The 25434-nt window shown below is 35.9% G+C and overlaps 3 protein-coding genes across 4 annotated transcripts; 1 reads left to right on the top strand and 2 right to left on the bottom strand.

Moving 5' to 3' along the window:
- Positions 1 to 2273: 2273 nt before the first annotated feature.
- Positions 2274 to 4709, top strand: LOC117623108 (60S ribosomal protein L11-like). Of its 2 annotated transcripts, XM_034353966.1 has the most exons (5): positions 2274 to 2402; positions 2540 to 2647; positions 2738 to 2780; positions 3665 to 3860; positions 4340 to 4709. In XM_034353966.1, the coding sequence occupies exons 1-5, from the start codon at positions 2400 to 2402 to the stop codon at positions 4539 to 4541; spliced, it is 552 nt and encodes a 183-aa protein (XP_034209857.1). In that variant the 5' UTR covers positions 2274 to 2399; the 3' UTR covers positions 4542 to 4709. The 2 variants fall into 2 exon arrangements, with proteins under 2 accessions (XP_034209857.1, XP_034209855.1); XM_034353964.1 differs by lacking the exon at positions 2274 to 2402 and having other exon boundaries at positions 2534 to 2647.
- A 179-nt stretch (positions 4710 to 4888) lies between these two features.
- LOC117623109 (probable endopeptidase p60) lies at positions 4889 to 6708 on the bottom strand. Its single transcript, XM_034353967.1, has 3 exons — positions 6268 to 6708; positions 5788 to 5898; positions 4889 to 5208 (listed from the first exon to the last, which is right to left on the bottom strand). The coding sequence occupies exons 1-3, from the start codon at positions 6547 to 6549 to the stop codon at positions 5128 to 5130; spliced, it is 474 nt and encodes a 157-aa protein (XP_034209858.1). The 5' UTR covers positions 6550 to 6708; the 3' UTR covers positions 4889 to 5127.
- A 3175-nt stretch (positions 6709 to 9883) lies between these two features.
- On the bottom strand, positions 9884 to 18818 carry LOC117622227 (T-complex protein 1 subunit theta-like). Its single transcript, XM_034352823.1, has 13 exons — positions 18483 to 18818; positions 18126 to 18388; positions 17889 to 18035; positions 17569 to 17730; positions 15832 to 15909; positions 13898 to 14031; positions 13612 to 13684; positions 13458 to 13535; positions 13233 to 13355; positions 12979 to 13073; positions 12051 to 12260; positions 11022 to 11079; positions 9884 to 10381 (listed from the first exon to the last, which is right to left on the bottom strand). The coding sequence occupies exons 1-13, from the start codon at positions 18616 to 18618 to the stop codon at positions 10313 to 10315; spliced, it is 1626 nt and encodes a 541-aa protein (XP_034208714.1). The 5' UTR covers positions 18619 to 18818; the 3' UTR covers positions 9884 to 10312.
- Positions 18819 to 25434: the final 6616 nt, after the last annotated feature.

Here is a 25434-nt window from a genome sequence, read left to right as displayed (position 1 = left end):
ATTGGTGAAAAGAACCTGAGGGTGTTTTTTTTTAAGGTTTCATCAAACCTTTGAAAAACTCTTTTGGGAGCTTGGTTTCTGAACTTAGGCACTCAGGGAATTTTTGTTCATTTTCCTCTTACGGCAGCCCAGGCCTATTCGTTAGGCTGCTGGAACAAAAGACCCCCTATAATTATGATGCTCTAGAGGTTTTTGAACCCGATCCCATGAACACGGCATTGACAAGAATTTATGAAAGGCCGATGGGAATGGAGCACGAACCGTTGATTCGGGATGGTCGATACAACAACCCTATGATTGACCGTTATCAGGAAATGCAATCTTCATATGTTCACGAGAGACGTCAAATTGACTTGAACGAGCACTTCTGGGAGATGAAAGGCAATCACAAGGATGAAGTCAAGTTTAAAGCTTTGTTTGGAATTATGCTTTGTTCTTAATTAAGCTTTGTTTTGTGTGTGGTTTGTAATGAATTAAGGTTTGATTTTAATTATGCTTTGTTTTTTGTGTGGTTTGTAATGAATTAAGGTTGGTTTTGATGTATGAAATGTTTTTAATAAATAGCTATATTATTTAATGGTTTCTTTATTGAATAAAAGGGAACAATACAATGAATTAATACATATGGCAACTCTTTCAATACAACTTAATGGTTTTGATCATTTAACCAATCAGTGTTGCTAGCCCCATCGTCATGGAAAAGCTTTCCTCTCATAACATCCCTTCGTTTTAGCTTCCAATAGGTCTTTGTTTCAGAGGACATATGTCTCATATCCATGGTCATGATTTTTTTCTCTCTGTCCTCCATGTCTTGTTCTTGTGCTTGCTGCCTTTCAATTGCATATGCATCACGTGGTGCCTTGTTCGCTTCTTCTCTTTTCAAGTCTCTCTCAATTCTCAGTGCGCCGTTCCTAGCAGTTTGCTCCAAAATTTGTGCACAGTCAGTGTTCGAAGTGCTCCCCGTCTTGGCATTTGCCACCTTTCTCCCAATAGGTCTTAGCTCATGTTGGATTGGTGAGTCTTAATCCATTGGAGAGTCCAATGGCGAATCGGTTGCCGGTGAATCATGGAGAGGCGTCTCATTCAACACAACCATCGGACCAGTGAAAATAATTTTGAATCTTGAACAATTCTTCATAACGTCCCAACATTGGTGATTCATGAAACTTTTTTTGCCTTGGCCCATGGCACCAAACCACATTTGTGCTTGCATAAACTATTCAAAAAATAAAATAAATTGGAAATGCAAGAAAATATTTTTAAAAATAAATATGCCAAAAAAAAAAAGTGACATTAAATTGAATAAAACGGCATTTATAAATATTTTACCTCGTCGGCAAGATTTTTACCGCTTCGAATGTTGTTCCTTGCTTTTGCCAACGCATCTCTCCATTTCCCTAATTCTTTATTCAAAATTTTCCACCTACTAGTCAAGGCCATTTCCGTCCGAGACGAATTCGATCTTTCATAATATTCTCCATGAACTTTTCTCCACATATGAGAGAACTTCACGGGGAATGACAAACTTTCACCCAACACTCACAAAAACACAATATCTTCCTGAGTTGTCCACACACATTCGGCTTCGATGGAAGAGGCCATTTGTTTTTTGATACAAATGAAAAATAGTAGAAAAATGTGAGTGGAAAGTAAAAAATATTGGAAGGAGAAGAGTTTGTATGAAGATTTGGTGTGGAAAGTAAATAAAATTGTTAGGTATTTACAGGGAAAAAATCCATAATTTTTTTGTATTTAAAAAAAATAATTCGAACAGCCGTCGGATTTATGAATTTTTTTTTATCAGAGCATCTGGGAAGCATCACGTGGCTTTTTCTAGTTGGTTTTTGTCAGCGCTGACGTCAGCGTGACATAACGATTGACGTCAGCAGCCTTCGGGCAACAGCCCCGTCAAATTTTGCCCGTGGACTTGCCCGGACTGATGGATCCCACGCCTTGCCCGGGCTGGACTGTGCAAGCTGGAGATGGGTTTGGGGCTTAGGGCTGCCTTTTGCCCTGGCTATAGGCCCTTGCGCTGGAGGTGGCCTAAGGCAAGGGCCAGCCAGCCCTTTGCTTTTCTCCATGCGAACAAAGTCCAATAAACAATCTCAAGGCCCATACACTACTAGGATGTACTTGCCTGGCCCAAACCCATTGATCAAGTCAGAATAACAACTTTCCCCAGGGGGTGGCCGAAACCCTAAAACACAGAAACGACACCGTAATTTCGGATGTTAAAAGGGGCAATTTTGTCTGTCAGTCTAACAATAAAAAAAAAACCACTCGCATCAAAACCCTAGCTCCATATCTCCTCGTCATATTTAGGGTTCTTGCCTCTCTTTCCCTCTCTATCTGCCGCTCTCATACCAGACCCCTACTGCGGCTGCAACTCAAAATCCCAAATGGTCTCTCTCTTGCTCTAGCTCTGGCTCGCTAGTGGATTTCTCTGTTTGATTTGTAATTAAATGTTATCGTGACCTTGTTATTGGTTTGGCTTTTTTTCTTTTCTTTCTGATTTGTTTTTGGCTGCTGTGAAATGCAGGCTTCAGAGAAGAAGTTAGCGAACCCCATGAGGGAGATCAAGGTCCAGAAGCTGGTCCTAAACATCTCTGTTGGTGAGAGTGGAGATCGACTCACCAGAGCCGCGAAGGTAGCCATTGCTATCCTCACCACCCATCTCACACAAATACCATGCAATTTACTGCTATAGATGGTTTATTTGTTTGTTTCTTATTTGAAGGTGTTGGAGCAACTCAGTGGACAAACACCCGTTTTCTCCAAAGGTAACAATGTTTTTCCCTGTCACCTGGTTGTCTTTTTATTGGTAATAAACTTTGTGATACGACTGGATACTAGTTCGCTTTAAATGGGTTTGTTTCCCTCAAGTGCAAATGACACAGATTTATACCTAATAGGATGTAGGTACAGAAAATGATGCTATAGTTCCGGGTTTTGGGTTTCTCATTGTTTTGATTGATGGTGAAGAAGGAACACAAATAAAAAATCTTCCAAAAATCGGTGGTCTAACATGTAATTTTAAATTTTAAATTTTAAATCTTGGGTTTATGTTTCAATCTGTTGACTGCATTGTCTTGGTAAGGATTTGGAATGATAAATTATTTTGGAATACATGTAGTCTTCTAATTTTATTATAAATAGTAGGATATAAGTTTTCTTGGAATACATGGAGAGTCTTCTAATTTTACTATAAATAGTAGGATGGAGTCTCTTCTGATTTTGATATAAACAGTTGGACACTGTTCGTGTATGCTCGTCTGCGTGCGATTGTTGGATCAGTATACCTAAATTGTATTTTCTTTTTTAAGATGGTTTACAATTGAAAATGTTTGACTAGTGAAGGGCTGGTTTGTGCAACAATACATTGCTTGCGTAGATGCAGAAAGTTGAATCAAGTGTGGTTGGTTTCTGGCTTCTGTGTTTTTAGGCCTTCTACTTTGATATGTTAAAGTCCTTGGGTATTGACTTTGGTGGTGAACTGGTGGGCGCGACGTCGTTTTAATTCAGACTATTGTGTCAAAAGTTGTTGAGTATAGCTGAAGTGATTGTTGCGGTTATTAACGCCATGATATGGTTATAGATGTTGTATTCTTTCTTTCATCTGTTTTATATTGTATTCTAATGCAATTTTCGCCTTTGCAATTTATAGCAAGGTACACTGTTCGATCCTTCGGTATCAGGCGTAATGAGAAGATTGCCTGCTATGTCACTGTTAGGGGTGACAAGGCCATGCAACTTTTGGAGAGTGGATTGAAGGTGAAGGAATATGAGTTGCTAAGAAGGAACTTTAGTGATACTGGTTGTTTTGGATTTGGTATCCAGGAGCACATTGATTTGGGAATCAAGTAAGCTGTTTCATTGGTTATTTGTGCATTCATTATTTATTCCTTTGAAATATGAAACTTTGATTCCAGTATTATCTTACTATAAATTCACATGATTCAAAACTATTTCTTGGCTACGATTTTAAAGATAATATGCCAATTCTGCATTGCAGAGTGTAGGTTTTTTGCATGGATGCATTGTTTATTTGTTTGTAACTATTGTCATTTGACAGTTGAGTCTTAGAAAGCAACTGGAGTATTAGTTTGTTTGTTATTGTGTACTGGAAGCGACTGCAATGTATGGCTTACTGATTTGTCACAGAAACTTGGATAAATCTGACTATTGTTTTCAAAACACTGTTATTAGTTTTACATTTGTACTTTTTTGTCGCTTTTCCTGTCTCATGTGGCCAATTGGATGTTACTATCTTGGTTTGGTTGACTTTCATTCTTACTCTAACCTATTTATTAATTATGTATTTATCATTGTTCTTTTGCAGGTACGATCCTTCAACTGGTATTTATGGGATGGATTTCTTTGTTGTTTTGGAGCGTCCGGGTTATCGTGTTGGCCGTCGTCGTAGATGCAAGTCTCGTGTTGGGATCCAGCACAGGGTCACCAAGGATGATGCCATGAAATGGTTCCAGGTCAAATATGAGGGTGTGATCCTTAACAAGTCCCAGCAGCTTTCAGCTTCCTAGTTCCTTAGGATTGTCTGCATATTTCAATTTTAAGTTTTGTCGAAGCTTGAGTTAATGTTTGGTGGACCAAATTCTGTTAATTTGTTGTTTTTTGAATTATAAGTTTTTGGAAGTACCCTTTAAGCTTTTGTAGTTATGGCATATGATGAGTTCCCGAGTTGCCTCGAATTTTGAGTGCTTGGTACTTCACACTTTGCTTTGAGCCTTAAAAACAAAATCTTTGAGCCTGAAAAATTGTTAAATTGAAAGTTATTGATGCAAGGTAAAGCCTCACATTATATAAAAACTATGGTATACTGTATCTTCGGTTTTAAGTGAGGCATGGAAGACTCCCAAGGGCAGCTGCATTGCTCCTATAAAATTTGTTAAAAACCAGTTAAGTTAAATTTGGATATCGAACTCAATGTCTCATCCTGAAAACTGCTTACAACTCCAGTACAGCCATACCAATAATCAAAACAAGAAATGTCGAAACTACAAGGCTATGCCTGCTCTTTGCTTTTAAGTGAAGAGACTCTTTGATCGCATCAATGCTTCTCTAAAATTTCTTAAAATGAGTTCTGCGAAAGCGACAGACAGAACGTATTCATGGAATGATAAGCTTCTTGCCAGCATAGATTGTATCCCCTGTAAGACCGTTAGCCTCTTTGATCGCATCAATGGATACCTAAGATGTGTATAAAAAGAAAACATATATCAAATCAAAAGCAAAACATGACTACCAAATAAAATATCATACTAGAAAAATACAAATAGCATCATGTCATTTTGTAGTGGCAAAATTTCATACTTCAAAGTGAAACATATTATTACTTTCAAAGGTTTTGGCAGTCATCCAACATAAATAAATTCTCACCCTCTGTTTCACTAACAAATATAATAATATGCCATATCATTGTGGTTTCCAAACATTTCAAGTTGCTCCACCCAAGTATTTCAGAATGAGATCAATCAAATTCCAGCATTATGTTGTTTTTGTAACTAAGTAAATGTTCAACTCCGTTTTTCCGATTATTGTTCAGAAAAGAGTTTCTGAGGGTGCAAGTACTTAGGGGTGTTTCCACACATATTCCATATGTTTAAAGTGGTAAAGTAAGTAGGTCCTTCTATCTTTTGTTTCTCAATTATTGGCTGCACAATTGAACACCACCAGAATTACTTCTACTCATGCAAATTTTCTCCAAGTTGTAAACTTAGAACATTATCATGTGAAATACCAAAAGAGTAAAGAGAAGATAAAGTCTACCCCATATTCTCTAGAGAGCCCCCAAAGTGTATCTCCTTTCTCAATCTGTATTGTCTTATGCGACGACTTCAGTGTGTCTGGCACATTTTGGTCAATGCTCGTAATGGTTTTCTACAATAACACCCACAAATCAAATCAATGAGCTTTCAATAAACAGCCAGAAACTTCAGAGTTTAGAGCCATAATTGATGATCAAGTGCACAAGCAATGAGCAAATAGTGGCACCTTCAATGACCAATGTATCAAACAAAATCACATTATAAGTAATGGGTTTTTCCAAAGCATAAACACTAATAAAAAAACCCAAATGAAAGGTCACTCACTCAAGTAACAAAAAAAATTCAAGAATCCATTATGCAAGCAATGAACATCCCAAAAACAAAAACCCAAAAGCAACAAAGAAATGGTTAACTACAAAATGTCAAATCGAAAATTTCACACAAAACAGGATCAAAAACAGTAAATTGCGAAATGACGTACGGGCAGAGGAGTGTGTGGTTCCTTGAGAATGGGTTGTTGTTGGGGAGGGAGAGGCTGAGGCTGAGGCTGAGGCTGAGGCTGAGGCTGAGGCTGCGAAGAAGTCAGCTGAATGGGTTGAGTTGACTCGCTGAGTGGAGTTTCTTCATTTTCTTTTTTGTTGAAAGGGTTTAACGCTTTGAGAATGCTCATGGCGATGCCCGAGAAGACCACCAACCCGGCAGTCTTGGCGACGGAATTGTCTTTGGAATCGCCGTCGCCAGCGGCGGAGCTTGGGTCGGCCATTGATGGTGGGTTTAGGGTTTAGAGTATTGAGCGAGAGGAGGAGGGAGGAGGGCTTTAGAGTCTGTTGGTTGGGGTTATTTTCAGGGTCGAGGCAAATTCACCAGACAGAAAGCACCTACTTTGGTATTTTTCTCTTACTTCGGACCGAAAAAGAAAGCCTTACAGACCAACACGCAATTATTAAGATATTTGTAATTTTGATTTTCGCAATTTTATGTTTGTAGTTTATTAATTATTGCAATTAAGGGATCATCGTGACTTCATTTCGTCCAATTTTTCCACCGGAATTTTGATAGAATGAAGTAGAATTTTGAAATTAAGGGGTCCTAGGGCTGGGCATGGATCGGTCCAATAAAGTCATCTTCAATTATATGGCTAAATGTAGTTCAAGGCTAAATTTTTCCATTTCCAGCCATGCATGACTATATTTTATGGTCCTTCATATTTTATTATTTGGAGAAAAATTATGATACAATACTCATACATTCAACAACTGTATATTGTTTAATTTAATTATAACTTTTTTTAAACAACACTTGAAAACATTTAAAAAGGTGACCACATGTAAATTTAAATTTTAAAAAAAATAAAAAATTTAAAAAAAAAGTGATGAGTTTCAATGGTCTGACCTCCAAAGGTCATGACCAATAATTTTTTTTATAATTTTTTCTTAATTACATGAATTGACATTTTTAAAAAAAAGAAAAAACATATTGGTTTTCAATGGTCTGACCTGCAACAGTCATGACCAATACTTTTTTATACTTTTTTTCTTAAACAACATGAATTAAAAACATTTGAAAGCACATGCATGGGGCCCACAAAAAATTTGGCCTAGGCCAAAGTTGGGCTACATGTAGCCCGATTGGAGGGTAAAAAGGCCAAATGTATCCCTCCAAATTTGGCCAAAATTTTGTTTAGCAAGGCTGGAGATGGATTTTGCATTATTTTATAGCTATATTTGAGATATAGCCCATGACTGGAGATAGCCTAAGCTAAACTCTAGGTGTTATTTGATGACTAGTATTAGATTGGATACTTTCTATAATTAAAGTATGTTTAAGGAAGAAATAAAAACTTCATTGACCAAATTGAAGGTAGAAGATGGATTACTCATGGACTATGTTGCACTGATACTCTTAATTAGAGGGGTATGCTGGTATCCGATACGAGTACGATACTTATCTAATATGAACATAGGAGTATCATTGACTTTTCTGAAAGTTAGAACTTCCAATACGTTTCCGATACTTCAAGGATACGGTCCCGATACATTTCCGATACTTTAAGGGGTAATTTTGAAAATTATAAAATCTAATGGAGTCAGAAATTTTGGAACTGGCTTCTCAGTGTTTTAATTTGTTTGTGTTGCTTTTTTATTATTATTATTTATTTATTTATATGGAGACTTGTATTTTGTATTTAGTTTTATGTTTTGAAGTCATGATGAATGATTATAACATGATGGATGCAATATTAATTAATTAATATATATTATTTTAATCCCCGTATCGGTACCCGTATCCTAATTTTTGGAGTTCTGCCGTATTGGCGAATCGTATCATATTGTATCAGCATACCCCTACCTATGCAACATAGCTCATGGAGAAACTTATCTACTCTAATCCCTACAAAATGGTAAGATAGCAACACCTTATAACAAATCTCTCTCTCTCTCTCTCTCTCTCTCTCTCTCTCTCTCTCTCTCTCTCGGAAATGATTTTAGTGCCACACTAGGGGAGGGTTATTGTTCCTCCTCTCCTCCCCTCTATTCTCTTCCTCCAATCTCCTATTTTCCTCTCTCTCCTTTGTGAGCGTTCATCCACTCCTTTGTGAGAGTTTATTTTACTTTTTTTTTTTTCTTATAGTTGTTTGTGTTTCATTTCTTCTCATCTTTCCTCCTCTCCCTACTTGTGAGTCAGTAGTGTTGGAAATTTTATATTATTTAATAATATTTAATTTCCATAGTGAATGAAAAATAAGTTTGTATTAGACCAGTTTCTCTAACTGGTCGGCTTCCTTAGATTTGTGCCTATTGGTTTTCAAAGCATAATGATGCAAAGGTTGTATCTCTTGAACTTACACTAATTCGTAGATACGTTGTTTTATCAAAGGGTGGATTGAGTTTTATATAAATCATGCACCCTTCATCAACCTTGATATCTTTAAAAAGATGGATAGAGTTCTTTCATGAAAAATAGAGTATTCCCCAATACTTTATTTTATCTCTTTATTAAATACTTCTGACGTTTGTCTTAAAAGTACAAATATATAATTGATTCGCCAGAGTCTTAAATTGAAGTGCTTCAATTTAGGATTATCGATTATTGAATCCTGAGAGATGGAAGCTATAGAACTGCGAGCACAAGAATAGGGGCGGAATCTGTTTTTAGGACATTGCAATTCTTGCAAGCCTCAATCTCTAAAGTTGTTAGTATTTCTACTTGTGTTTGTTGATTTACATTAATTTCATGTGAGTTTGTTATTGTATATGATTATTACAATTTTGTTGAGAATTATTATTATCTTTAAATTCATATTTCAGATTGTTCCGCGGACATGCAGCTCCTCCCACTCTCCATAGGTGCATTTTCTCGGAGCTATGTCTCGGATATGAGGTTTTTGTCTCCTCTAGGTTCTCTTTAATGTGGCCTACTACTGCCTTTCTTTGTTGATTCTCAATCACCACCCTCTGCTCCTTGGCTTTGCGGGTGTAGCTTTCGTCGATCTCCTTCGGTGCCAGTATCAGGATGTGGTGTGGGGATGCGTTTAGAGTGTTAAATACACTAGTTCCTTGGATTATGAGAGCCCATTTTGTGCGGGTGGGTTGTTCAACCATCCTTTGTTTGGATCTTTGGTAAGTGAAGAAACACAATAAAAATATCTTGGCCAATGAATAGAGAGCGCATGGAAATGTTATCTTAAAGTAAAATATATGGACTAGTTGGGTTCAACATACCGCAAGATCAAAGGTTTGCAAATTGTTATTTTTAATTGAGTTTAACCAGTTTGGTGCGATTTTCTGCTGTTCTGCAAAACACCATATGCAACCAAACCAATCCAGACTAGTCGATTAGATTCAGGTCAGTTTTTCAATTAAAATTTTCCAGTCCTAGTAAATCCTAGGTTGTGATCCAAATTAAGATTTCTATTGATTACAGTAACAGAATGAGCATGTGTTTGTATGTAGAACCGCATATCCACTGACTGTATTCTTGTTTGTGTTCCGGTTGTTAATTGCATATGTAGGCAGCGATGAAAAATAACAAATAAATACAAAGAAGAAACGAGCATTTGAGATGCATCATTGAACAAAAGCTGTGGCAAGATTGAATTGAAGGCAAAAAAGCTGCATCATAGATGAAAATTTCATAAGAATCAAATAGATTACTGTCTGGCAAAGGCACATAAAAAAGCCTTAAACAAAATCTCAAAGACCAGTGGCAGTCGTTTACAAGAACTTGAGGGCCTCTCTTAAGATGGCACACTACAATCGAAGATAGATGGAAGAAGAGTTCATTTAAAAGTTTCCACTCTATTTAACTCTCACTCCGCATCCTAAACAAGTCCACACAACTTGAAAGTTACAATTTAATTCTGTATTCAGATCTTCAACTGACAACCAAAGCTTTGTAACTAATGATTTTCAAAATTCAATCCTTGCAGAATTGAAATCTAAAACATGCTTTTCATCTGTAGACAACAAAAGATTCCTAACTCAGAGCAATACAAACGAGATAGTTAAACTGTGACACAGAAAAAGTTAGTCCTCATCCATTCCTGCAGGCTGATCTCTCCTACTTGGCCCACCTGCTGGTTTTGCCATTATAATCTGCAACACAGAGAGTTTTGTCAACATAATTATTTATGATTTAAACGATAATCAACATCACATATTCTTGCAATTAGATAAATGAATTTTAACACTTAATTGATACTAATCATCAAACCAACTTTCATGTTCTGACAAAAACAAAACAGCTATTATGTCTTTTTTTTAGTCTTGTTTTGTCAAGTGCGAAATCATTGAAAAGCGGCCCAACTTATATCCAATCAGTTGTGCTAGAGTGGGTATTTCTAGCAGAAGATATATTAGCAATACATTTGAAAGTCATAAATCCTTGTCTCACAATTTCAAAATCCCTCGCTGTTCAATTCTTTGTAAAATAGAGGTAAGCCCAACCCTACATCAATCTTAATAAAGAATTATACCTACTGCAGTGACGCTATATTTAATAAATTCTGCATTTCCCAAAGGAACTTCAAAAAAATATTCATATTTGCTTCCATTTATTGAAGTATTGGAACGAGTTTCATAGGTTTCTTATTTTAATTCAAACAAAAGCTCAAAGACGAGTTTAAAACCAGATGCACTGAGTATTTCAGTTTTCCCTCTGGTCTGAATGATTCAGTTCCAAATTAAAGTTGGGTAATCCAAAAGTTGGAAAACCCAATAGTTATTAGTTACTTACTTGATCTACTCGTAGAACAGTGCAGGCAGCATCTGCAGCATATTTGAGAGCAAAAAACCTGTAGCAAACATCCCTAAGAAAGATCAGCCAAAAAGAAAAAAAGAGCCCAACATAGAATATGATGCCTCTATCCTATATAACATAACTTTTTAACCCAAAGTTTACTTATAAATCACAGTAATTTCAAAAAGTACATTGAATTCAAATAGATGAATGAAAAACAACTATTTACAATTAATAAAACATCTGATGTGTATGAGTTTGAGATATGAACGACGCTTGGCTTACATGTCGTTATTCCTCCTTAACTGAATCTTCACTTATTGAAAAATACTACAAACCCTTTCATATGGATGTAACTCATACGAAAATCCAGAATGAGAATACATCCACTAAATTGATGGAGGATTTTTAAAAGGTTAGAATCGTCGCTGCATTATCCTCAAGAAACCAACCATTTCTTGAAACCAAAACATAAATAAAGCTTTCAAAATGGATATATAGCTACATCTATATACACAAACAGAATAATGAAGGGAAAAAACACTGAATAACTGGGTTCCATAGAGTAAAGGATTTTGGCAAAAACATGAATTACCACAAATCATGGACTGGCCAAAAAACAAAAATACAAATCATGGACTAGATTAAATATTACAAATGTAGACAACTGCCTAATTATGCCTATTATCCATATTACAACTTCACCACAATACCCCCTCACAAAGCTAAATTAAATTGCACTTTGATATATAACATCAACAGAAGGATACACGCACCAAACAAATGAACCACTAATAGAAGCAGCAGGAAATCATTGGCTAGCAAAACCTCTGGAAAGGGCATGGGAATTAAAAGAGCCCTCTACCAAATAAATAAATAAAAATTTCTTGACCCAAATTTAATGTACAAAACTTAATCTCATTACACCAAAATCACATCAAGCATCACGGTTGTAACAACATACAATGTAATGAAAACTTCCACACAAAAAATAAATAAATCATTACAAGACAAAGAAAAGCTTACTTAGTTATGTGGAGGTCCCAAACATTTAGAGCTGACACGTCTCTGCAAACACCGTCTTCCAAGTCAATGCCAACTTTGGTATTTCCCGATGCATGCTCAGCATAAAGGGACGATATGATCTCCATTGCATTACGCCCAGCATTCTCAGCGAGAGTTTTAGGCACCATCTCAAAGCTTTCGGCAAATTTTGCTATAGCATACTGATCCAATCTGCAAAACCATTCTTTCTTTAGTTTGTTATTTCACTAATGCCCAATTGTGACCTATGACTGGACACACACAAAAAATTAAAAATTTAAGTTCCGATAGTTGGTGTAGGCCTCCAGATTCTACTTTATGCTTTCAGGTACAACATTACATGCATATTATGAAAACCAACAATTCAGATCAATATCAAAGAACTCTAAATGATTCAAATCAAAGTACTTCACAATTACCTATCTCAACCGCACCTTTTTTGGACAAGAACATCCATGATATATCCGTTTCTTTCTTTTGTTCTTTTTAGTGCTAGGAAATTGCTCCATTATGTGTTACCTAAGTTTGATCATTTAAAACTGTAAAACGGGTGTCCCTCTCTAGTTGGGTTGTAATACCCATGATGCTTCTTTAAGGCATTTTCTAGGAAATTTATTTGGATACCATTTTAATTTTTTATACATCTTGTATACTTCAATTTACCCCATACCACAATTTCAATAAAATTCCTTATATGATATGTATTCCTTATACTCCAAAGAATCTTGCATAGCAATTTCCACCTCCTTTGAGGATATATCTTTGTTATTGTTGATAATTTCTGTGACTGTACCTTAAAATTTTCATAGAATCAAGCAAAAATATATAATAGTGGTGAAAGTTAGGCATATTGCATACACATTGTGTAAATCACTTAAAATGAATAAATTCAAAAGCAGAGACAATTTACCCTGTTTCTTTAAAAGAGAATTCCTTCAGTCTCCTAGCTAACTCAATTTCAGTTGCCGCAGCTCCAGGAACAATACGGCTATCCTTGCACATTGCCTGAAAATGAAATGCATTAAGATAGTAAGATATCGATGACACCTGATCGAAGAATTATTTTAGAAGTTCCAAAGAACCATATGCTAACAACAATTTCAGAGGTAAAACAAACCCAGCCTAGAAAGACATACAAAATTATAAATGTGCCTTATAAATTACCTTGTAAGTGTTCACTCCATCATCAACTGCTCTTTCAAGGTCATCTAATATACTGTCAGTACTTCCTCGTAGAAGCACAGTGGATACAGAGTTGCCACCTTCTTCATTCTTCACAACAGTGACCTACATATTGGACACGTTAACAAGAAATAAGAAAAACAAATGAGGCATGAATAAGCAAATTTATAGACAAAATACAGTCTGAGGAAACATTTCTTTGCATACCCTAACACCAGCAATTTCCTCCACCGAGACAGAGTCAACATATCCCAGATCATCTGGGTTAGGCTGGCCAAGCTTCAACTGTTACACAAATACAAAGTGTATTAAGAAGCACTCAATAAGGTACACAAAAAATATCAAATTCTTGTAAAATTACCATGGCAACGGCACCAGTTGTGCGGCAAAATCGTCTCAATTCAAATTTTGAACTGATTTTCAGCACCATGAGCCTAGAATCAAGAACTAAAAAGTTAAAACACTAAAAGAGTTCAAGGATCTCTAAAAGAGATCTAAATACCTTTAAATGGGTAGTACATAGTGAAAGTGTCTACCTAAACTTATAGGTCCCAGTTTATGCTACAATTACAACATTACTGCATACACACAGGATGAACGCACAGGGGTCGAAAAAAGTTTAGCAACAAAAAACCATTGAAACTTACTTGTAACGCTCACAAAAATGTAGTGCCATCTCTCCTACTGCTGCTCCACTGACAATTACTTTGGCACCTGAATCTGCAACTGCTTTGATGAGTTCCTCAACTTTAGCTTCTTCAGTTTTTGCATAATTTTCTAGCTACGGGATGACCAAGAAACCACTTATTAGCTAATAACAGATCGACCACATTAAACCTAACGATGCAAATAAATTAAACAGGTAGGCAAAGATAATTTCCAACATCCAAGCCAAACAAGAAAGGAAGATCAACTTTAATATACCGAGACTAATAGTAACAGACATCAGATACCCAGAAAAAAGGTCAAAACATTTTAAAACAAAACCGGTTAGAATAGTTATACAAAAACCAGAGAATTCAAGCACCATTCAATTCAAACACATTTACCAAGAATCAATTTCCTGAAATGAAAATAAATAATGAGGATAATAATTTAAAAAACGTTGCAAAGGAAGTTGTAGGGGAGAATGATTTTACAATTGCCTGCATGAACAGAAGAGTTCCCAAGTTGTAATCTGCAGATCTAAGATATAAAGCTGAACAATCCCTACATACTAAGCAGACTCAATCATACATTAGGTTACACTGCTTATCAGAGTTTTAGGACCCACGTCAACCTTTTGTTTATGAGAAAGAACCAATGTCCACGTAACACTGGTTTAACAGGAAAAACCAAACTCACGCATGTAGACATACAGATATATCATTATATAGGTACACGAGTCTGATTCTAAAACATGATCTCACAGTTCAAACAATGTGGCAAAAAGTAAAATGCTTGCTTCAAGGCCCAAAACCCAAAGCTAAATTATAAATCCTAAGCCCTAAAACCCAACACTTTACCCTAGAGTACTAATTAACCATGTTGTACTTGTAACAGGGAAAAGAACTATTAAAAAAACCTATAAGGTAAAGGGTATATATGATATATTTATAGGTACATGCACCTTGGACGCATGTATCTAGTACCAAATTATCAATGAAATGTTGAAGAATCAGTACTAAACACAGAATGTAGAACATTTTAGTAGGTTATCAGTTGTTAAAAATCCTCATCTCCAATGGGTCTAGAGTTTACTACAATTTCAATCACGAACCAGGAGATTTTAATTGATTTCATAAAAAATTAGTCACCCTCATTTGTAAGTACACTGATATCATGGTTAAGCTAAAAGCTTCGGTTAGGAATCCATACTAAGAAGAGTGGATTCCCTCTTGAAGAAATCATTGTGAGCAGAAAGTAAATGTTTTTCTGCGCTTGCTTTTAGAACTAAAAAAGGATCCTTGCTCCAAAACTACAAGTTATCCAACAAACGCGAAACACAGTATCAACACAGAAGTAATACTAGCTAGCAATCAATTCACAACTAGCTCAAGTGCTACAGACCTAAAGACAAGAATAGTAAAACACCAACACATTCCAGTAATATAGTAATAAAAGTTAAAATTACAGAGTTTTAAATCAAAATTTGAGTCCACAAGACATACATATCTAATATCAAAAGAACCATACAAAATGGCCATACTATCACAGAAAATGGTAAATCACATTAGAAGACATCTTTAATGTTTCATGTACAGCCCTTTTACAGAAGACAAAGGGGAAATTAAAAAGCAATAACAAGAACCAATAGATTAGAAATAAATTAAACCGTTTGAAACTTATGCATATGTGGCAAAATTTAACTAGTTGCACACAGAATAAGCTTTCAAGAAACTGCCACTAAATCTGACCTTATGGTGTAACCAAAAAATATTTGACCTTATGGAATCAGTTGCATATAACCACAAACACATACATACACACAGAGGGAGGGAGAGGGAGGCGAGCACTTTAGTCTCCTGCTATATATACAACATAGAAGGCTTCTCTCTATAATAACTTCAACACAGAGAGAACCTTCCTCTTCAACAATTACCTGGTCAGCAGAATGAATTAGGACAGTTCCTTTGGTCTCCGTTGCAGAGGTATCAACGCCACTAACAAACACAGCAACCTGAAAAGGTATAACAGAATATTAAAGCTGAGAAACCTGAACCTTTCAAAAATACATTTAGACCACATAACATGGCTAAAGGGTTCTTATAATAAAATATTGCAACTGGATCACACAATTAAAAAAAGATGTGACCAAGTACAAAGTTAAACAGAGGCACATTGCAAGTTAAACAGAATGAGAACACTATAAAGTTAGTCAATATTATTCATATCAGCAATTCGAAATATTATTAACAATTTTGGCTCACAAAACCCAATCTAGTATAATAATTCAAAAAATAGAGAAATGAAACATTTTAAGAACACTTTTAACAGATATATGTACAATTCATGAAGCACAAATCGCGAAATTTATATGCTATATATAAGTTAAATAACAAATACAAATGAAACCAAAAAATTACTCTTGGTTATATCACCTTAATTCCTCTTAGGGCCACTTTAAGTATATACAAAAAAATTTGTACCTAATCACCACATAATAAGAAACCATAAATCCGTACTAAGCTTGAAAAATTATTGAAACGCTTGTGATTATAAGTGAACGTCCACCAATCTCTTATATGTTGAGTTTTCAATGGTACATTTTACCGTTTTGCCTTATTTGACACAATTTTCCTGCTACGATAAACAAAGAATAGATACTTCAAATTTGTGGAAATCGATATCAACCAAAGAAAGGACCCAAAAAATAACCAATGTTAGCCTTTGTAATGCTCAAGTCACATGCATATAGAAAAGCAAAAATCTAAATAGTCAAACGTATGGTGCATTCCTCTGAATTTTAATATATGAAGCGCTGCATGTAATGACAAGAAGGCTGCTGCACATTTTGAGTATCGCATATTATTGAAGACTGCCTAAAATTAGTGTTTTCAAGGTAAGATCATGAAATCGGAAGTCATAATCATCACAGTTATAAGAAACTAAAAGAATCACTGTTATGTGGTACATAACCATCCAATATTCATGCCATTATTTGTTCTGATTCCAAAGGATTGACGTATGACAACCTTTTTTTATTTATTTATGGAAATCGAAATGTGACAACTTGGGAAGAAGGCATTGTATGGTACACAGCAGACCAACACCTATCCAATCCTAACTGGTATTTGCTTTGATTAATTATCATCAGTTTTACATCATAACAAGTCAACAAACCTACCATTTCCATAGATTTTTCTTACATCATACTATCTAACACAAGCAAACAGCAATTCAACATAGGCAGCTGGCACTGGCAATCACAAACCACCTTGATGACATTTAAAGGTAACAAAAAGGCATGATAATCATGCTCATTTTCCTGTTATAATCATTGCATATCTTCTTCCTCACACCCTATATTTCATGCTGCAAGTTTCAATAAAGTACACTCCCATCCATCATTTACAAGAAATTTGATATTAGATTCAAAATAATACCCACAGGAACCAGTAAATTGTGTCTTTATAACAAAAGCCAAAGGTAAAGAATACTGAACCACTCACAAAATGGTGCTAAAAGACTCAAAGTAATTAGAGAAAGTTGACCAAAAAGTAATTAGAGAAAGACTAAATCTGCCAACGACCATGAACAAACAGAGCACATCATTTAATGCTATAACATACATATGTTATGAAAAAGTTAAAATACATATAAATAAAAGACTGCTAACCTTGGCCTTCTCCATTCGCTTTATACTCCCCGCGGCATCAGTTTTCAACACCATGCCTCGAACTACTGTACAATTATGCAAACCCCCTCCCACAATCTTTGCAACACGTACATTATCCACATTAAAGTTTGCTGGGTTCTTGGGACATACTTGTATGCATGCCTATATTGTCCAATCAAAGAGTTACTATTAGAATTTGCTTACAAAACAAAAGTGACATGCTATTCTTCTTTTCTTTTCCTTTTCTTTGCTTCTAAATAGCTGGGTAGCTGACATAGAAAATAAGCAATAACAAATAAGAGTATGCAAGTTATAATTACATCTGCAACAAGTGAGGATAAGATATCTTCTTGTCCGAATTGCTTGCTGGCAACAGCAGCTTTCATTCTACAAACCACTTCTTCTTTGTTGCGAACATCCATTTTCTCAGAACCTTCCTCAACCAGTTCATCTAAGATTTCAATAGTCTGAAATATCCCAAAAATAAAACTAAAATCAGAACGGAAGAATTCCAATAAACCCAAATGGGTAAACAGTCAGCAAATCATTTGAATAACCTTTGTGATAGCTTTATTGTATCCACTAATGATCTCACTTGGGTGCAGGCCCATCCTTATAAGCTCCTCTGCGTTTTGCAGGAGCTCCCCAGCAAAAGAAATGGTCAGATTAGCACCGTCACCGATTTCTTCTTGTTGAGCCCTGCCTGCCAAAACCAACAGCTTGGCAGCAGGATGCTGAACCTCAAGCTCATTGACAATGGTGGCAGCATCATTTGTCACAAAGAGCTTGTCCAAATGATTGATTACCATCTTATTCATACCTGAGCAGTAATGAATACAAACAAATTTTAAGAAATTAACTAATTTCAAATCTGATCAACTGAGACTCTGAGTTTTAGAGTAAGAAAGCGATACCATTGGGACCCAGAGAAGTTCGAGTGATGGTAGAGAGTTGCTTGCAGGCATCGATGTTCTTCACTACCGCTTCGTCCAAGCCGGAGAGGTGCTTGTGCCCCTCCTTCAGCATCGACTGTATACCGTAGGGCTGCATTGCGAACTACTTCTTTCTTTCTGTTTTCACCAAAACCCTAACCCTAAACCTCTCCTGCCTGCAGCTAAAAGCGCTTTTCGTTTTCGAAACAGACTGCGCGGAGCTCCTTCCCTTTTCAAAAATAACACCTCTAACCTTTTCCAAAGAACTTTACAAGAAGCCAGGCTGGTGACGGAGGTTGATATTCAGGGTTGGAAATCGGAATGCCCTCCCATAAAAATAAAAATAAAATAAAAACAGAAAAAGATAAAAGAATTTGCTTTATATAACATATTTTCAAGGGTCAATTAGATTTTGGTATTGTAAACTGATGGGGCAAAGCGTATTTCCATCTATTTGTCATGATAAAAGGTAAAAGGTTGTTACTATTCACATAAATAGTGCATGCTCTTATAATTTTTTTGTTGGTTTTCTACCTATTGCTATGGCAAAAGGCAATTACTATTCACAACAAATTAATTTTATTTTTTTATACTTAAATATTAATTTTTATAAGATTTTCGGTCACCATGTGTCCATATTTATTATAAAATTCACATATATTTCGGACAAGATTTTCGGTTGTCACGTATCCATATTTGTTATAAAATTCATATCTTAGATTTCGGATAAGATTTTCAGTTGCTATAATTGCGCCACGTGTCATCTCTATATTCTAAATCCTTCTATAAAACCACAGCCTCAACTCACACCAATCATCCATATCCTCTATATCTTTTCATTTCTCAAATTTTGCAAAACACATTCTTTTTTCCATATCTTACACGAGGAGGTCATTGGAGAGGGCCGAGTGAGAAAATGAAGAAAGAATGAGCAAATGTGCTAAAGAAAAAAGGGAGTGGGAAGCAAATGATGATTAAGTTGCCATGACAATGGGTATGCTCGATCAATCAAGCCAACACCACAGTGGTTCACAACCCGACCGTGGCCCGAACGTGGATAGGCACTCTCGGGGTAAGAATCTCTTGGAATATTACTTTATCCTAAATTCATTGTACTCTAGTCTTGATTTTCGGGGGCGATATAGAATACAGCCCTATTTTTTCAATAAATCATGCATGATGTTTGCAATTATAACGCGTACTTCATTCAAAAGTACATGCTACTAGGGTTTTGGGTATTCTTTCGAAGCAAAAACTTACAGCTTCTTTACTGATGCTGGCTTTTGGCGCATCTACAGACTAGGTGGATGAGATTGTTAGGATGGGGAAAATCCACTGTCCTAGAGAGCTTGGTCAAATTCTGTGATGCAATCGAAACTATCTACATACCTCCACAAACCTACACCCAGGGACTTCCAAAGGCTTTTACAAAAAGCTGAGGCTCGAGGTTTCTTAGGCATGATTGGAAGCATCGAATTCATGCATTGGTAGCAATAGAATTGCTCAATTGTCTAGCAAGGAGATTACAGGAAGGGCCAAAAAAGTATAATTTTGGAAGTTGTTGCATCATTCGATACTTGAGTTTGGCATGCCTTTTTTGGAATAGCGGGATCTTAAAATGACCTTAACGTGCTCGGTTAATTCCCTATGTTCAACGATGTGTTGAGAGGTCAATCCCTCATATCACGTATGAAATCAATAATACCATCTACTCGGGTGGGTACTACTAAGTAGACAGAATTTACCCGAGGTGGACAACATTCATCAAAGCAATTCCATATCCCTAATCGGAGAAGGAAAAATACTTTGCTGCCTATCAAGAGGGTTATAGGAAAGATATGGAAAGGTGTTTTGGTATCTTCCAAGCTCGTCGGGCAATCGTTAAGGAGGTTGCTCGTATGTTTGAAGAAGAGGTGTTTCGGAGCATTATGATGATGTGCATCATCCTTCATAACATGATTGTAGAGGATGAGTATGATTATGATGAACCAGAGATATTCGAACCAAATCCTATGAACACGGCATTGACAAGAATTTATGAACTGCTCGTGGAAGCAAATGGACAACCACTAGAGCATGAACCGTTGATTAGGGATGGTCATTACAACAACCGTATGATTAAGTTATATGGAAATGCAATCTTCTTTTGTTCACGAAAAACGTTAAGTTGACTTGATGGAGCACTTATAGGTGTTGAGAAAGTTTTGAATTATGCTTTGTTTGTATTTTGTAATGACTTATGATTTGTTTTGTTTGTGTTTTGTAATGAATTATGTTTTGTTTTGATGTATGCAATGTTTTAAATAAATAACTATATTATTGAATGCTTTCTTTATTCAATAAAAGACAATTAATACAACTAATTAAGAAATGGCAACTCTATCCATACAACCTAATGGTTTTCATCATTTAACCAATCTCAGTTGCTAGGTCCATCGTCATAGGAAAGCCTTCTTCTCATAGCATCCCTTTATTCTTGCTTCCAAAATGACTTTGTTTCAGGGGACATATGGCTCGTATCCATGGCCATGATTTCTTTCTTGTCCATGTCTTGTATGTGTGCATACTCTATTTCTCTTGCAAATGCTTCATTTCTTGCCTTGTCAGCCTCATCTCTTTTCATATTTCTCTCAATTCTCAGTGAGCCATTGATTGGAATTTGCTCCAAAAATTTTGCACAATCATTATTCGAAGTGCTCCCTCTCTTGCCTTTTGCCTCCTTTCTCCCATTAGGCCTCGACCCCCTTTGGATTGATGAGTCTTGATTCATCGGGGAGTCCAACGGTGAATCCTATGCCGGTGAATCGTGGAGTGGCGTCTCATTCAACAAAACAGTCGAGCCGGTGGGAATAATTTTAAATATCGAACAATTCTTCACGACCTCCCAACATTGGTGATTCTTGAAAGATTTTTTGCCTTGACCAATGGCACCAAACCACATTTGTGCTTGAATAATCAATAATATTTATAATTAAAAAAAAAACAAGTAGGAAATACAAGAAAATATCAAAAAATATGACATTAAATTTAATAAAACGGCAATTACAAAAATTTTACCTCGTTGCCGAGATTTTCACTGCTTCGAACGTTGTCCCTTGCTTTTGCCAACGCATCTCTCTATTTCCCTAACTCTTTATTCAAAAATTTTCACCTATTAGCCAAGGTCATTTCCGTACGAGGCAAACCCGATCTTTCACAAAGTTCTCCATGAATTTTTATGTACATATGTGAGAACTTCATCTCATTGCCCCTGATCGGGGAATGACCAACTTGGACCCAACACTCACACAACAAAACATCTTCCATGGTTGTCCACGAGCCTCCTAAGAATGGCAATTTTCCCCGCAAGTAAGGGTCCTTGAGGGGATTCAACCCTAATGGGTTGAGTATGAAGGATAAAAGAACGGATATGGGGATGGGTATGAGGAATTTTTTGGGTATGGTGTTCGGGGAGGGACTTAGGATGATATTTTAATCCCCGACCCGAACCCTCCCCGTTTAGAATATATATATATATATATATAAGTGAATGTGCCCCACTAAATTTTATATTTTCCATTATTATATTATATATTTATATAATTTCTATGAATCTTAAGCCACACTACTTATATATTTAGTTTAGTTCTAATCAATATGTAAACATTCTTATATTGTCTTATATGTATATATTATATATATTTATTATCTTGCCCTAATTTTATTTTATTTTCTTTCAACAGAGTAGATTTATATTGGTTTTTTCTTCCGTAATGGGGCAGCTCGATATGAATTTTGCGGGTATGAAGGCAGGGATAGAAAAAAAGTTTAACGGAGATGGGGATAAGAATGGCATACCCACCCTCGATTCGATCCATTGCCATCCCTAGAGCCTCCAGCTTCGATGGAAGAGACCATTTGTATTTTTACACAAATGAAATTTAGTAGTATAAAATTTGGTGTAGAAAATGAATAATATTGGAAGAAGAAGAATTTGTATTAAAAATTGGTGTGGAAAGTAAATAATATTGGTAGGTATTTATATATAAAAAATTCAAAAATTTTGGTATTTTTTTCAATTTTTATGTCGTTGGATAATAGTGGAATAATGGATCGGACACCCCAGGCAGTGCCACGTGGCTCCTATCCATTTGGGGAAAGTAGGCACTTATGCTAGCGACAAAAATTCAAATTTTTTTACCTTTGGTATGCGTGACGCATGCAGTCCCCGCCTGTACGTCACACGCCAGCGGCAAAAAAATTTGATTTTTTATCGTTTTCCCTTTACGTATCTTTATTTGAATTTGATTCATTTTTGTTGGACCATGCTTCCTTTTACCTTCACTATTTGATGTACTAGTTGTTTGTGATGTACTCCCTTCATTTGATTCAACCATATCTGCATAAAAGAAGAACATTAGAATATGTATATAACAAAATAAATTATGTAAAGAATAATACACATAATAGAGTTAATGAAAATTCTCACATAAAAAACCATCTATGCTTGTTTTTTTTTCTATTAGCGACCCATATGCCCTCTCAATCTATTCGCATATACTTCGCATCACCCTCACCAATTTCATATATAAATTCTTCTACTGCTTACAGTCCATTAGTAAAGGATTCGTGCTCAAGTACGGCATCCTCTAACTCATCACCATGAACATAAATTCTATTCGGCATTTGAAGTACAATTGACCAACCATCAGTTTAAGGGTCATCAACATAAAATACTTGCCTCACTTGAGTGGCCATAACAAATCATCTTTTCGATAACGTCTTCGATTAAGGTTCACCGTAGTCATCCCACTATCCTCGGCATATTTGACACATTTCTCATTCTCTACCCATGCAGACTTAAATAAAGGAACTTGAAAGTGATTATAATTAAGCTCTCATATCTCTTTGATAACCCCATAGAATATTATGTTTGAAACAACTGGATTTTTATCCTTTGCACTTGAAACGTGCATAGTACTTGTTAGGGGTGACATTTTAGACCGAAAAACCACAATGGAACCGCAATCGCGGGAAACCGAACTGCATTTCTGGTTGCGGTTACGATATTTGATTTTCAAAACTTGAGGTTACCACAAACCGGGACTATATTTAAAATAAATAAATAAATTGCATTTTATAGATAGCATTGGTGATCAAAACAACACAACGGAGTCCTTCAAATCCACTCACCACCACCAACACTTGAGTTTGTAACTTTAATTTGTAACATTGGTGCATTGCATTTTCCTTTTAGTTTGTAACTTTAATTAACTTTGAATTGGATTTTTCCTTTGGGTTGTAACTTTATTTCATTTTGCATTGCATTTTCCTTTTTGTTTATCACTTTAAAGGATTTTGAATTGGAATGCTTGAGAAGTTTAACTTTAATTGGCATGCTTTGAATTGTAACTTTAATTTTCTTTAGGTTGTGAATGCTTGAGAAGTTGAGGAGGTTGTGAATTTATATATTCTTGAGAAGTTGAGGTTGTGATTTTATTTATTTATGTTGTAAATTTATATTTTTAGGTTAAAGTATGCTTGAAATCAAAAGGCTTCAAAAGAAGCATCAAAATTAGGCCTAAAATGTGGAAGATTGGATTTTTATGACACAAAAAAAACTTGCGGTTTTAAACTGCTAATTCACGGTAACCGATCGCTTTTTTGCGGTTTCAAAAATTACCATACAACAAATAGTTGGTCGGTTTGCAATTTGGGCAAAAATTCGCGGTTACCGAACCGCAACCACCCTTAGTACTTGCCATCAAGCAAACCCCACTATTTTGGATAGCATGTTCATTGTCACGTGCCTTATTGTGGTAACGGTACCCATCTAAGGCATAACCGTTATATTTCAGAACTCCCTTACGCAGTCCTTGAGCTAGCCACTTAACAATGTTTGTTACTCCATTCAAATTCATAGTTAATTGACCAACAACCTGAAATTATAAAAGATAATTAAAATCTATTTGAGGTACCAATCCCTCGTCACTTTAGTAAAATGAACACTACTAACCCGGGTATGAAACCAATTAATAAACCTTCGGTTATGCATGTCTTGTATCCATTTTTCATCTTTTGCTTTCATAGGATTACTCCCTTTCAAATGGTCTTTATGTTCACTGTAAAAATTACAGTGCACATAGAAGCATCTAATGTTAAAGTTGACTTATCCATAAAATAAACCTAAGAAAATAGAATGATTGGATTAGGATAACTTACTGAATGTAAGGATCAACTTCAGCTGTATTATCCAAGACAGTTCGATGTACTTGCTCCAATTTTTCGCTGGGCATAGATTCTATAGACGGACATGATAAAGATGCACTAGTATTTGCTAAATGCAAGCGTGATGTAGGAATCCCAATTGCACTTAAATCAACCATATACTTTGAGCAAAACTCCACAGATTCTTCCATAAGAATGGGTTCAACGATACAACCTTCTGGATACACACGACTGTATACATAACCTTTTAATACCTTCATGTATCTTTCAAAAGGGTACATCCATCTATAAAAAGCTGGTCCACACACACAAAGCTCTCTAATAAGATGCACGGTTAGATGGACCATAACATCAAAGAATGATGAAGGAAAGAAGTATTCCAACAAACACAATGTAGCCACAAGGACCAATTGTATGTTATCTAGCTTAGGTACATCCACCACTTTCTTACATAAATCATGGAAGAAGAAGCAAAACCTCGTTATTGCATATATAACATGCTTGGGCCGCACACTAAGTATTACAACCAGCAGCAATTGTTGCATCAATACATGGCAGTCATGTGACTTAAGACCAACTAGTTTTAACTCTTTCATGCATACAAGGTTTCTTATGTTCGAAGAGTAACCTTCAAGCACTTTTACACTCATCAGTGCCTTGCACATAGATATTTTCTCCTTTTTATTCAATGTACACATTGCTAGAGGCAAAAAAGTTCTATTCTCAC

The sequence above is a fragment of the Prunus dulcis genome, chromosome 3, assembly GCF_902201215.1.
Source record: "Prunus dulcis chromosome 3, ALMONDv2, whole genome shotgun sequence".
NCBI classification, from domain to species: domain Eukaryota; kingdom Viridiplantae; phylum Streptophyta; class Magnoliopsida; order Rosales; family Rosaceae; genus Prunus; species Prunus dulcis.
This window is presented reverse-complemented; position numbering and strand designations above follow the sequence as displayed.